The sequence below is a fragment of the Heterodontus francisci genome, chromosome 36 (genome assembly GCF_036365525.1).
Source record: "Heterodontus francisci isolate sHetFra1 chromosome 36, sHetFra1.hap1, whole genome shotgun sequence".
Lineage (NCBI taxonomy): Eukaryota > Metazoa > Chordata > Chondrichthyes > Heterodontiformes > Heterodontidae > Heterodontus > Heterodontus francisci.
Window position 1 is genome coordinate 15,279,064 of NC_090406.1, and position 12,441 is coordinate 15,291,504.

A 12,441-nucleotide genomic window follows, 5' to 3' on the forward strand; every position below is an offset into this window, starting at 1 on the left:
GTAAGGCTTCTTGCATTAAAGTAAATGCAGTTTAGCCTACCAGACCTTCCACGCTCCCTGTCCTGCCCCTGCCCGGCCTGCCTACTGGACTTGCTTGCTTTAACCTCTACATTTGCCTCAACTATCTCATCGGAGAGACTACTACTTTGGGTCTCACCCCCCTGCAATATTGATCAGATTCGTTCGATACAGAACATGAGTTGCCTCATAACTCTTTCCATTCCATTTGATATGCAATGTACATTTGCACTACACAGCAAAAACATATTTAGTGTATACAGCACAAGGGGTTTTACATGGGTTCCAGATCCTCGGCATACTATGGTGGGAGGGCCTTACACAATGGCCTTTCCCCATTGAGCCTTTGTGACAGCTGCTCCAAGTTTTAGTGCTTCCCTCACTATGTAGTCCTGAACCTTGGAATGTGCCAGTCTGCAACACTTGGTCATGGACAACTCTTTGCGCTGGAAGACCAGTAAGTTTCGGGCAGACCAAAGAGTGTCTTTCACCGAATTGATGGTCCTCCAGCAGCAGTTGATGTTTATCTCGGTGTGCGTCCCTGGGAAAAGCCCGTAGAGCACAGACTCCTGTGTTGAAGAGCTGCTTGGGATGAAACTCGACAAAAGCCACTGCATCTCTTTCCACACCTGCTTTGCAAAGACACATTCCAGAAGGAGGTGGGCAACAGTCTCTTTCCTCCCACAGCCAAAAATAGACTAGCTGCATACATAATCACCCATCCATGTTTTAATATCCTGGTTTGCATTCAGAGGTGAAGTTAAGCTTACAATGAGCTCATCTCACAGAATATTCTTACCCTCGTTCTTCTGTAATTGAAATGAATAAATTTCATTCAGAAAGTAACATTTTGGGATACAGTGTATGAGGATTGAGAAAGCCATCAACGGAGACAACGAGCAGCGAGACATTTGGGGTTGAGAAAAGGGAAGAAATCACGACCGAAAAGTAGGACTCAGGAACAAAGTCTTTTGTTTTCAAAGGAACCTGTAATTAAGATTACTCACAGACATCGGAGGGTTTTTATACTTAATGAAATGGATGGCAATGGTGCAGGTGGAGTCATTGCATACATAAGTTCATCAAGTTCCAGTTGTAGTCCTGCCTCTTATCACAGTGACAGTTCGGAGAACAGTTTCCAGTCAATCTCGTCTCCCGTTCCATCATCACCTAACAGTTTTATATCTGATAACCACATTATCCCCAATGACATGCTTGCTGAAAACTGTACAGTGAAACTAGGAAACTCCAGCAGCATTCAGCTTGTGTGTTCAGCTAAAGGGGATGGACCAAGCTCAAACCCTATGAGCAGAAGTACCAGTGGTATTACTAAAATTAATGGGATGATCCTTCTGTGTAAAGTCTGTGGAGATGTGGCATCTGGATTCCATTACGGTGTGCATGCATGCGAAGGTTGCAAGGGATTTTTCAGAAGAAGCATTCAGCAGAATATTCAATACAAGAAGTGCCTGAAAAATGAAAACTGTTCCATAATGAGGATGAATCGGAACCGGTGTCAGCAGTGTCGCTTTAAGAAGTGTTTGGCTGTAGGCATGTCCCGAGATGCTGTTCGATTTGGACGCATTCCTAAGCGTGAGAAGCAGAGAATGTTAATTGAAATGCAAAGTGCAATGAAAAACATGATGAATAATCAGCTGAATGGCTATGTTCAGACTGAAATATTACAAGAGGCGATCTCTTCCCCACAACTGCAGCCTGAGATGCCTCAAAATGTTGAAGATCAAGTAATTGGTACAGTGACCAAAGCCCATAAGGAAACTTTCTTCTGTACCCAAGATAAGCCAGGCAAAACACTGGAAGCCGTACAGTTGCAGAACAGAGAAAGTCTTCAGAGAAACAATGATGATAACTGGATGACTGGACACCCTATAAATGGAGATAATGGAATCCACTGTTTTAACAATGCAAACCAGCACAAAGTCTGTAACACATGTGGTAAGTGGAGCGTGTTTGCAAGGAAGAAGTAGTGTTGGACCTATGGTTCCTAAAGCGCTTCACCAGTGATTTTCCTCGCCTCACGTCTGGGTCTGTTGCAGACTAATTGGTAGAGATTGGTGGCTATGATTAATCAACAACTCCATTATTACTATATCATGCAGCTACCAGGATGGATAGATTGCCGTCTTTTCTCAACTAACTGGAAACAGTGTTTTGGTGGAGGGGCAAGAAGGAGGAATCATCTCATTAATCTTCAATTGTGACAGTTTTACTCACTCATTATTCTGTTTATGTTGCATTGCCACTACCTCTTCTCCTCTACATTACTTACTGTCCTTTCTAATTTAGTACCATCTGCAAACTTGCATCTACAACTCTATTTCTTCATCTAAGTCATGATATAGATGGTGAAATGTTGCAGTGCCAGAAGAGATCCCTGGGGGAACACCACGCCTCACATCTTGCCAAACAGAGTACATTCTATTGATCCCCACTCTCTGTCTCCTACCTCCTGACCATTTTCCAAACTCAGACAAAAGGTTATTCATTTTTGCTAATAATCACTTGTGTGGATGTCCATACAGATAATTTTTTTAATTCATTCATCGGATGTGGTATCACTGGTAAGGCCAGCATTTATTGCCCACCCTTAATTGCCCCCACATTGCTGTGGATCTGGAGTCATATATAGTTTAGACTGGGTAAGGACAGCAGGTTTCTTCCCTAAAGGACATTAGTGAAGCAAATGGGTTTTTACGACAATCCAGTAGTTTCATTGTCACCATTGCTGAGAATAGCTTTCTATTCCAGATTTATTTAATTAATTGAATTTAAATTCCCCAGCTGCCATAGTGGGATTTAAGCTAATTTCTCTGGATCCCTAGTCTAGGCCTTTGAATTACTAGTCCAGTAACAAAACCACCATGACACCATACCCCAACGTTCATAGACACTCCCTTAATTACAGTATTAAAGACCTCTTCAAAAAACTAGTTTTGTCATGACTTACCTTAATGTGACCACATTGGCTCTCTCTGATCAGTTTGTATTTGTTCAAGTGCTCAGTCACTCTATCCTAATGACAGGTTCTAGTAGCTTGCCCACAACTGACAGGCCTGTAATTACCTCATGTAACAATCTATTGACACAATTCCTGAATTAAGAGAGCTTTGGAAGATTATGAGCAATGATTCTATAATTACCTCACCTATTTCTTTTAATACCTGCGGGTAGAAACCATCAGGTCTGGGAGATCTATATCCTAAATCGCAATAATTTTTCTGTTACCATTTCAAGACAAACACATATCGAGTCCAATATGTTGCTTCCCTTAATTTATTGCTCCTCATCAAACGTAATGTCAAACTTTATCACGCTTTGGTCACTGATTGCAAGTGACCATATCAACAACAAAAGCTTGCATTCATGTAGCGCCACTAACCTAATAAAATGCCCTAAGGCATTTCATAGGAGCACCAAACAAAATTTTACACCGAGTCATAATGAGATATTAGGACAGATGACAAAAACCTTAGTCATAGAGGTAGGTTTTAAGGAGGGTCTTGAAGGAGGAGAGAGAGAGAGATAGAGATAGAGAAACGAGGAGAGGTTTAGGGAGAGAATTCCAGAACTTAAGGCCTTGACAGCTGAAGACACAGCCACCAATGGTGGAGCAATATAAATCAGATGTGCACATGAAACTAGGATTGGAGAAATGCAGAAATCTCAGAGGGTTGTAGGGCTGGAGGAGGTTACAGATGGGGAAGCCACTGAGGGATTTGAAAACAAGGATGAGAATTTTTTTAAAAATCCAGTTATTGTGGACTAGGAGCCAATGTAGGTCAGCGAACACAGAATGATGGATAAACAGGACTTGATGCAAGTTATGATATGGGCAGCAAAGTTTTGGAATGAGCTCAAATTTATGGAGGATGCATGGTCAACATGAGGGAAAAATGCAGCAAGGACAGAACAACATTTTCACTGTCACTACTGTCATTGATACTTTGGGTACTTAAGTTAAAGGACTCCATTTCTACTGAACAGGAATGATTGAAAGATTGCATGGAGAGAGCAGCGAAGTCTGCTAGCCCAGCGGCCTCTCAACACACAAGTTCTCTCTGCATCATGACAGCTGCTGTGTCCATGGGAGCAGAATTTCATCATAGTGCAAGATTATAAAATATATCTACCCTACCTTGCTGAGTCACTAAGGAAAAGCACAGAGGTTGGAAATTGAGAAGGTCACTGGTAAATAGGTAAACAATGAAACTTCCTTTGTTCAGTGTTGTTGGAAAGCAGAAGGCTATAATTGTGGGCAACGGTAGACAGGCTTCCAGGTCAGCATGGGAACAGGGAGTGTGCTATTTGTGTAGGCTCCACTAAGTGGCTATCATATAGTTGGGCCATGGAGGAATTTGGAAACAGGGACGAGAATTTTAATTAAAACCAAGGCATTGTTGGACTGGGAGACAATGTAGGTCAGGCAGCACAGGAGTGATGGATGAATGGGACTTGGTGCGTGTTTGGATACGAGCAGCCGAGCTTTGGATGAACTCAAATTTGTTGGATGACAGAAGGTGGATGGTTGTAAGGAACCTTTATTGGAAGCAGTATTGAATGACAACACTTTGGACCACTTACCATTGCGAGCCCAATGATCCTTCTCCAAGCCACACTCATCCTCCCAACATTCCATTGTTTAGGTTGCTGCAGAGCTTTGTCACTTTAACAAATGAGAATTATGCACTAGGGCAGTGCCAGGGATCCCAAATAATCGGTGCACGTTGAGGAATGCAAACCCTTGAGAGATACTCAGGCAAAAAACAATCTGAACCAAATAAACAGCCAAAAATCCTGAAACCAGGTGCGTCACTATTTTAATTTGCCAGGTTATTGCTGTGGGAGGAGACTTGCCCAAACTTGGAAATTTCTGTAAGGGTTGTCCTCAGCCTCATTTGAATATTTAAAGGGAGTCCGCATGTGCCAGTGGAAAGTCAAACAGAAATGCCAGAACATACTGGCCCAAAAATTGGGCGAAAAGCTTTCAAACCTTTTCCTGCAGTGTCCAAGTCTGGCGTTTATTTGAACCCAGAAAACTTGTCCACAAACTTCTGGAACAGGATGAGCTGATACATTCCTCAGGTTTGTCTGCTTCATGTAGACGGAACCAAACATTTTTTGGTCAGCCAATTTTTTTCTCAAAGCATATATACTTTTTTAAAATTGGGTTCTTACGAAGATATGTTCACATCTTATGAAGCCATTCCACAAATAGATAGACATTCACATATTTTACGAAGCGTCAACCAATTTTAAAGATTATAGTAAGGGATGGAAATTTATACAATTCTTTTTTTTGTTAGGATATGGAATGCCCAACTCTGGTAGAAACAGAATCCACAACAGCTTTTAAAATGGAACTGGATAAATATTTGAAAAAGAAATAAACAGGCTTAGTGGAATAGGACTGTGAATACTTCTCCAGAGAGCTGGCACAGGCGTGATGGGCTGAATCACCTCCTTTTGAGGACTGGAGAATTCACCTTGTATAAAATAGCATCTAAACCAACATTTACCAGCACACTGACCTGATTCTAACCTGATGAGATGCTTTCTCTTGCTCACTTTCTAGTCAAGGTTACTAGATAAAGATCAGAAGCAGAAATCCTGGCTGACTTATTACCTCCACCCTTCCAGCCCATGAAGGCATGATAACCATCGGGAGCTCCTACTGCTTGGGCCGAGATCAACTGGCTCATCAGAGAGCAGTGATTAAACTCTGGGAGTTTCCTACTCTGTGTGACTCAATGACCACTCATCCAGCACATGTAATTTTGGCCTTTGATGGGATTTGCGAAGTCAGTGGCCAGAGAACTAACTTTGACTTTGTTTCCCTTTACAATGGTTGAATTGCTGCACGCAACATTCAGCATCAGTCAGTATTGGTCAGCTTTACACTGGATACAGAGCTTGTGAGGGATGTGAACACGGCTGTAGTTTCAGGAGTGTGAGGATTTAATGGTGGATTGCTCAGGCTGACAGTGCTGCTTTCTTTGGCTGTCATTTTATCCCAACTGTTGGTGTAAATAGGATCATTTTACTAGGAGAGAATCAAAACCATAACCCATTGGGCCTGGATATTTAAAGAATCTCCTCCTGAGCCCACCAACATTGTGTGAGCACTTTTATGCCAGCGTGTCAGTCCCCTGTGTTTTCAACCCCAAAGTCATTTCAGGACAAGTTACTCAGTGGAGCTCAAGGAGCTTGGCTGTTTCTTTAATGGGAAATTCCGCCCATTTCAAAATATTATTCATGGCATCTTCAACCAAATTCAATTTATTTTATTTTTATGAGTCAGCACACAAAGTAAAGTCAAAAGTGCTTTGAAGATTTTGCATCTGTGAACCGTGCCCTTATGGCATGAGGGGGTGGGGTGGGGTGGTGGCAGAACTGATGGGGTGCGTGGGGGGTGTTGGGAATCACACAGTACAGCACTGCTCCTAGTATGGTACATCTCTTTCCTGAGGCACAGGATCCCATACTGAGGGCCCTCAGCTATTCACTTAGGCACGACTACGATAAAAGGAACTTAAAACATCTGTGGATGTTCATTTTATTCATGCCTGATTTGCCAGTAAAGATGTTCGGAATGATACAATGAGGATTAGCTCAACCTTTCAAAAGGATATCATGTCGTGATGAATCATCACTGTGTAGCTGACTGGAAAGTATTTTCCAATGCAGACTGACTGATTTTCCTTAGACCCTCTCCTGCTCAGTCGTAACTACTCCGGTAATGCAATGGAAAAGGTGGTCAAACGGGAGAAATTCCGAGGAAATTCAACCCCTATAGCAATCTCGAAACCAATGGTTGCTTGAAGCGGTACAGAAAGAAAAATTTGCATTTATATAGTGCCTTTCAGGATGTGCCAAAGCGCCGTACAGACATTGAAGTGCAGTCACTGTTGTAATGTAAGAAATGCAACAAGTCAATTTGTGCACAGCAAGCTCCCACAAACAGCAATGTGACAATGACCAGATAACCTGTTTTTATGATGTTGATTACATATTGGAATACATATTGGCCAGGGCACGAGGGGAACTTCCTTGGACTTCTCTGAAATAGTGCCGTGTGGTCTTTCATATCTGCCTGATAGAGTAGATGGGGACTCCGATAGGGCTGCACTCCTGGAGTGTCTGCCTAGATTTTGTGCTGAGTATAGCCTTACTGAATGGGAAGGTACAACCCAGCAACAGTTCAGGCAATATCCATTCTGTTTGATATCCTTAGGGCTGCACTATTATGCTCCAGCATATTGACGCTATTGTTACTAGTCATAAAAGGTTATGGAGATTCTATCCACAGTGGAAATGATAATGTTGCCTCAATGATTTCCTGGAAGTAGGAGAATGCAGGCAGTCATCAATTGGAATTTAGCTCCGATGTGCATTTCAAAGCAAGACACAATCATTTTAAACCGTTCCAGAGTTTATACCATAACAAAACAAGCTCCTGCATTGACCCAGTTGGCATAATGCAGCGAATAGTTGAACTGTACAGGCCAGAAGTAAGAATGCGTCAAGAGGTCTCAGTATAGCTGGGCTAGGGATGGGGAAAATCAGCTAGGATTGAGTCACCATCAAGTGCGCTCCTGCTGGAATTGCACGTGTGTTGACGTCAAGATGAGGTTAGTGATGCCCCTATGTGGAATAGCCTGCCTCACTATGGTATCAAACATGAAAAAGGCCACCTGGGTGAGGTAGCAAAGCAAGGGGTCAACAATTTCACAGGGGAGGGGGAGGAAAGAGAAGCGACAAACAAAGGAGGAAGAAAAGAAGTGAAGTGTTGTTTGGCTCATACTTTAAAACAGAAGTAAATCAGTAACGATGCCCAGTAATTCTTTGACATCAAGCTGACGGACAACGATGATTAGTCTCACATCTACGTCACCAACACATTTACTAAAACTGGAACATACATGGATGATTAGCTTGGACCCTGAACAAGAACGACACCCATAGCACTGATGTTTTTCACATTGTCGGCATCAACTCCTTCAAAACTTTCACCTTCAATCTGTCATCTCCAATTATTGCTCTATCACCAACCTCCAATCATTGTTCTACTGCTGGCCTTTCCCTCTCTAAAAGGTACTTAAACATGTCACCACCCAGCTTCATGCGCACCTATCAAATCTTTCTAGTTCATTTTCTGCCACAGTACTGAGACTTGGGCAGAAAATGAACGGAAGGGATTCAAAGAGAAAGAAGTAGGCATGGAACTGGGTGATGTTGACATACTCAAGGATATTAGAGAGGAAAGGGAGGTTGGCAGACAGAGTGAAGATGAGCTCTGAAGGGGCTGGATGACAGCGATGTGGAAAACTTCACAGACATGCATGTCCTTCTTGTTCAGAAATTAAGCTGCAAATTGTTCCAGTTTCAGAATATGATTGAAGTCATCAGCAACATCCTTTATGACTGTGATCATGCAGCACTTTTGCTTTTTGTCCTGCTTGAATTCTTCACGGCCTTCAACACAGTCAAATACTCCATCATCTCTCCTCTGAGGCCGACTCATTGTCGTGATTGTGAACAAGTTAAATTCCCTTTTCTCAGCATGGGCTTTTTCAGAATTGTTATTGGTGCACTGGGGATCATTCACTGAAATTCTATCCATTTTTTTTGTGTAAACTACAAATCAGTGTCCTTGGTCACAACCAGGCACATAGGAGAGAAGTCATTACGGTCGTTGAAAATGTAGTTTGGAGCTTACATGGGAGAGCTAAAGTGTGAAAGGGCAGAGCTTTGATGGGCAGAGTGAATTTGCTGCACCTTGGTGTATCATTTGTCTCATGTCTCTTCATGGCATTTAAAAAAATTTCAGCTTCTTCATTCATCCCCAATTTTTCTCCTCCTCTTTGCAGGCTTGGCAGTAAACTGTGAGCAGGGCTCTGGCCCTTCACCTGGGCTTCTCAATTATAAAGAAAAATCATGCTATTTGCTATCCTAGTTTTCTCAACTGACCTGTTCATTCTTCATTTCATTTTGTCCGTGACCACATTTAACATTTATCCTGACCTTCTCCATCATCACTCAGCATTCTAAATGCTCTCTGGAGCTGTTCCAAACCACAAATTGTGGAACACAAGCTGGAGAGGATACTTTAGCAATGAGTAATAATGTTATTCAGTAATTATTCCATAACTCCAGGGAACTCATGAATGGGGTTCCTTGTTCCAAATGTTGAAATTATTATTGGAACTCAGGATGAACTTTCAATCACTCTGACAAACTCATGCAAGATATAATTAACAGTTTTTGTTTTTGCATTTAAATTTGTCGTATGAACACTTAAAAAAAAAACACCAGTCCAATCTGCGCTCATCTTATACTATAGCTGTACAATAGATACAGGAGTTCAATTCCTACCATGGCAGCTGGAGGAATTTAAATTTAATTAATCAAACTGGAATAAAATGCTTATCTCATTAATAATGATTAAGAAACTACCAGATTGTTGTAAAAACCCATCTTGTTCAGGAGAGGAAATCTGCCATCCTCACCTGGTCTGGCCTACATGTGACTCCAGACTCACAGCAATGTGGTTGACTCTTAACTGCCCTCTGAAATGGCCGAGCAAGCCACTCAGTTGTAGGCGGCTCACCACCACCTTTTCAAGGGCACTTAGGGATGGGCAATAAATGCTCGCTGTGCCAGCATCGTTCACATCCCAAGAACGAATAAAACAAAGTCCAACCTCATGCTCACACCCTCAACTGCCAATAATATTAATTGCTTTGGCAGGCAGAAAAGCGGTAAGACAGCAGACAATTTCAGGAAAACTCTGGGGCCTTCCTCTCCGATCAACAACTGCTTGCATTTGTGTAAGCACCTTTGGTTGTATGTACACTTTTAACAGGTGTAGCTATGTTATTTTGCCAGCAATGTAAGAGCTGTGATGTAACACACCATGTGACTTCTGGGTTGGGGGGCAGTCTTATGTAAGTATTTGTACAGTGAAGAACTGTCTGTACGTGTGGAAACATCCTTAAAAAAGGAGTCCATGTTACTGCATTACTAACCCTGTCTTGAGTGGTCAGTGCTTTGTGTATAGTGGCAGCTAACACAGAGGTTAAGACAACATGCAATATGGTGGCAGCAGTGTGCGTTTGAAGACCAGACCACATTTCAGAACTTAAAAAATTTAAAGTTGAAACTTGGAACAGAAGATCGAGATCGTGGTGCTCTACTTCAGTGCAAGGTCGTGGAGAGGAACCAGCCCGAAGTCACGTAAAGCCACAACCAGAAAAAGGCAAAGTCTCTTTAAAACTGGGAGTACCTGATTTTAAAATTGACCATAGGTCAAAAGAAGAAACAGGTCAGTCCAGGATCACACTGTCCAAGTCCGCTGCAGGTTGCTCCAAGATTGCACTGTCCAAAGCCTGTTCTGACCCAGCCAGAAGTGAAAAAGCTGGGCTGTCATTGCAGAGCCTCTTCCCTGGCTGACTGCTTTGTGGGTGGGGCCTAACAAAAGCATGCGAATTGGGCAACAGCGCCACATCCTCCAAGTGGAACAGCAGCCAGCTGTCTGTTACCGGTATAGCAGGAGACAATGCCACACCCTCCAAGCCTGTTCCCATGTGGAACTGCAGCCAGTTACTATAGCAGGAGACAGTGCCACACCCTCCAAGCCTGTTCCCATGTGAAACTGCAGCCAGTTACTATAGCAGGAGTCAGCGCCACACCCTCCAAGCCTGTTCACAGGTGGAACTGCAGGTGGTTATTTCTGTTTGCCTGTACAGCAGGAGATTTCGTTTAAGAGCAACCACAGTGAGTCATTTCAAGAATGACAGCACAGTTACCTGCCATCAACTGGAAAGCATCTGACCTGTTATCAGAATTTCACTCTGCAAGCAAAGAGTCAAGCTATATTTCGATGACGTAGCAGTTGCAGATCCACAGGAGCAGGCAGTGAAAATATGCATTGCCATTGGCAATGAAGGCTTACATCGCCTTAACACTTCTGGTCTTACTGAAGAAGAGCAAAAGGATCCCGAAAATCTGGTCCACATTAGCGGATCAACTTTGTATCAGACTCAATTTTTAGGTCCATCAACTCAAATTCATATCCTTTTGACAGCAGCCAACTGAGTCCATTGACCAGTTTGTCAGTCGATGTTGAGCTTAGGGCCGCACATGTGACTTCACTGAGACTGAGCTGGCAGACCGCATCGTTGAGCTTGGAATTGCATCCACAACAATAGAGGCATTCCAGAGGGATCTTTTAGAGAAGCCCAAGGGGGACACAGTGGACACCTTGCTCATAGATGGTCGAAAATATGAGTCCATCATTATGGATCAACAGAGTTTACAAGCCCTGTGTGCTGCGAATACCGTTGCAACCTTGAGTAAGGATTATGAGTACAGGAAACCATGTAAAAGGTGCAGGCTGTTATATACGCCTAAGGGTTGCACAGCATTTAACGCTATCTTCAAAGCATGTGGTATCAGGGACCACTGGAAATGTCAGTGTTGGAAAACCAATACAGATGCTGCTGGTAAGAGTCCTGACCACAGTCGGACAGACCGTAAGAAGGCCCCATGCCCTGACAAGATTCGCAGTCGTACTTCGCATCACAACCGATACATTCACCAGGTAGAGGATGATGTCAACACCAGTGATGATAATGGTGAGGGTCCAAGTTCAAGTGTGCAAGAGGAACAGTCATTTCACGTTGTCCGTGTTACCGAACACTTTGATTTGATCACTCCACTGGAGGCGTTTGCATCTATTCACGTTCTATGTCCGAGAAAGGAGAGCACACGTGCTCTGGGTGAAGGCAGACACTGGTGCCAGCGTGAATATTTTACCTCTATGCATCTTAAAAGGCATGTATCTGGTTAAATGGTGAGCCATGGTGACACTGATGAACACCCAACTAACTGTATGAAATGGGTCCCTAATCCTGTGTTTAGGATCCATCAAGATTAAATACAAATACAATGATTCAGATTGGAAATCCCAACTTTTTTGCATCATCCCAATGGCTGGACCTGCTATCGCTGGACTACAGGCGTGCAAGCCCGGTAGTGATACATGGCATTGGGCAGAGCCAAGCACTGCCTCCCATCAGGCCTCAGACACAGACTCCGAAAGGCCCTGAAGCAAGTGAGCGTAAGGAAGGCTGCAGTCTCAGAATGAACTTTAAATTTTGCCTATACTGTGACCGAAGATAAAAGCTGTTTTCAACCTTGTGACTGCAAGATACCTAAAGAAGAGACAGAGGAAGAAGTACAGCCCATTACTGCCCGGTCTGCAGCACCTCCAGCTCAGACTGCGTCCAGTGCAGAGGCCCTCAAAACAAATCACACCCCTGTGACAATAATCTACCCTGAAGTTAGGGATGCTCTTGTGGAGCAATGGGGAAAGATGAAGAGGTGCATGATGCTGGAGTGAGC

General features: G+C 43.2%; 1 protein-coding gene across 1 annotated transcript; it reads left to right on the forward strand.

Moving 5' to 3' along the window:
- Nucleotides 1-899: 899 nt before the first annotated feature.
- LOC137351438 (uncharacterized) lies at nucleotides 900-11,887 on the forward strand. The gene is made up of 3 exons (XM_068015883.1): nucleotides 900-1,974; nucleotides 10,344-10,495; nucleotides 11,171-11,887. Exons 1-3 carry the CDS (start codon nucleotides 1,056-1,058, stop codon nucleotides 11,885-11,887), a joined length of 1,788 nt encoding a protein of 595 aa, XP_067871984.1. The 5' UTR covers nucleotides 900-1,055.
- Nucleotides 11,888-12,441: the final 554 nt, after the last annotated feature.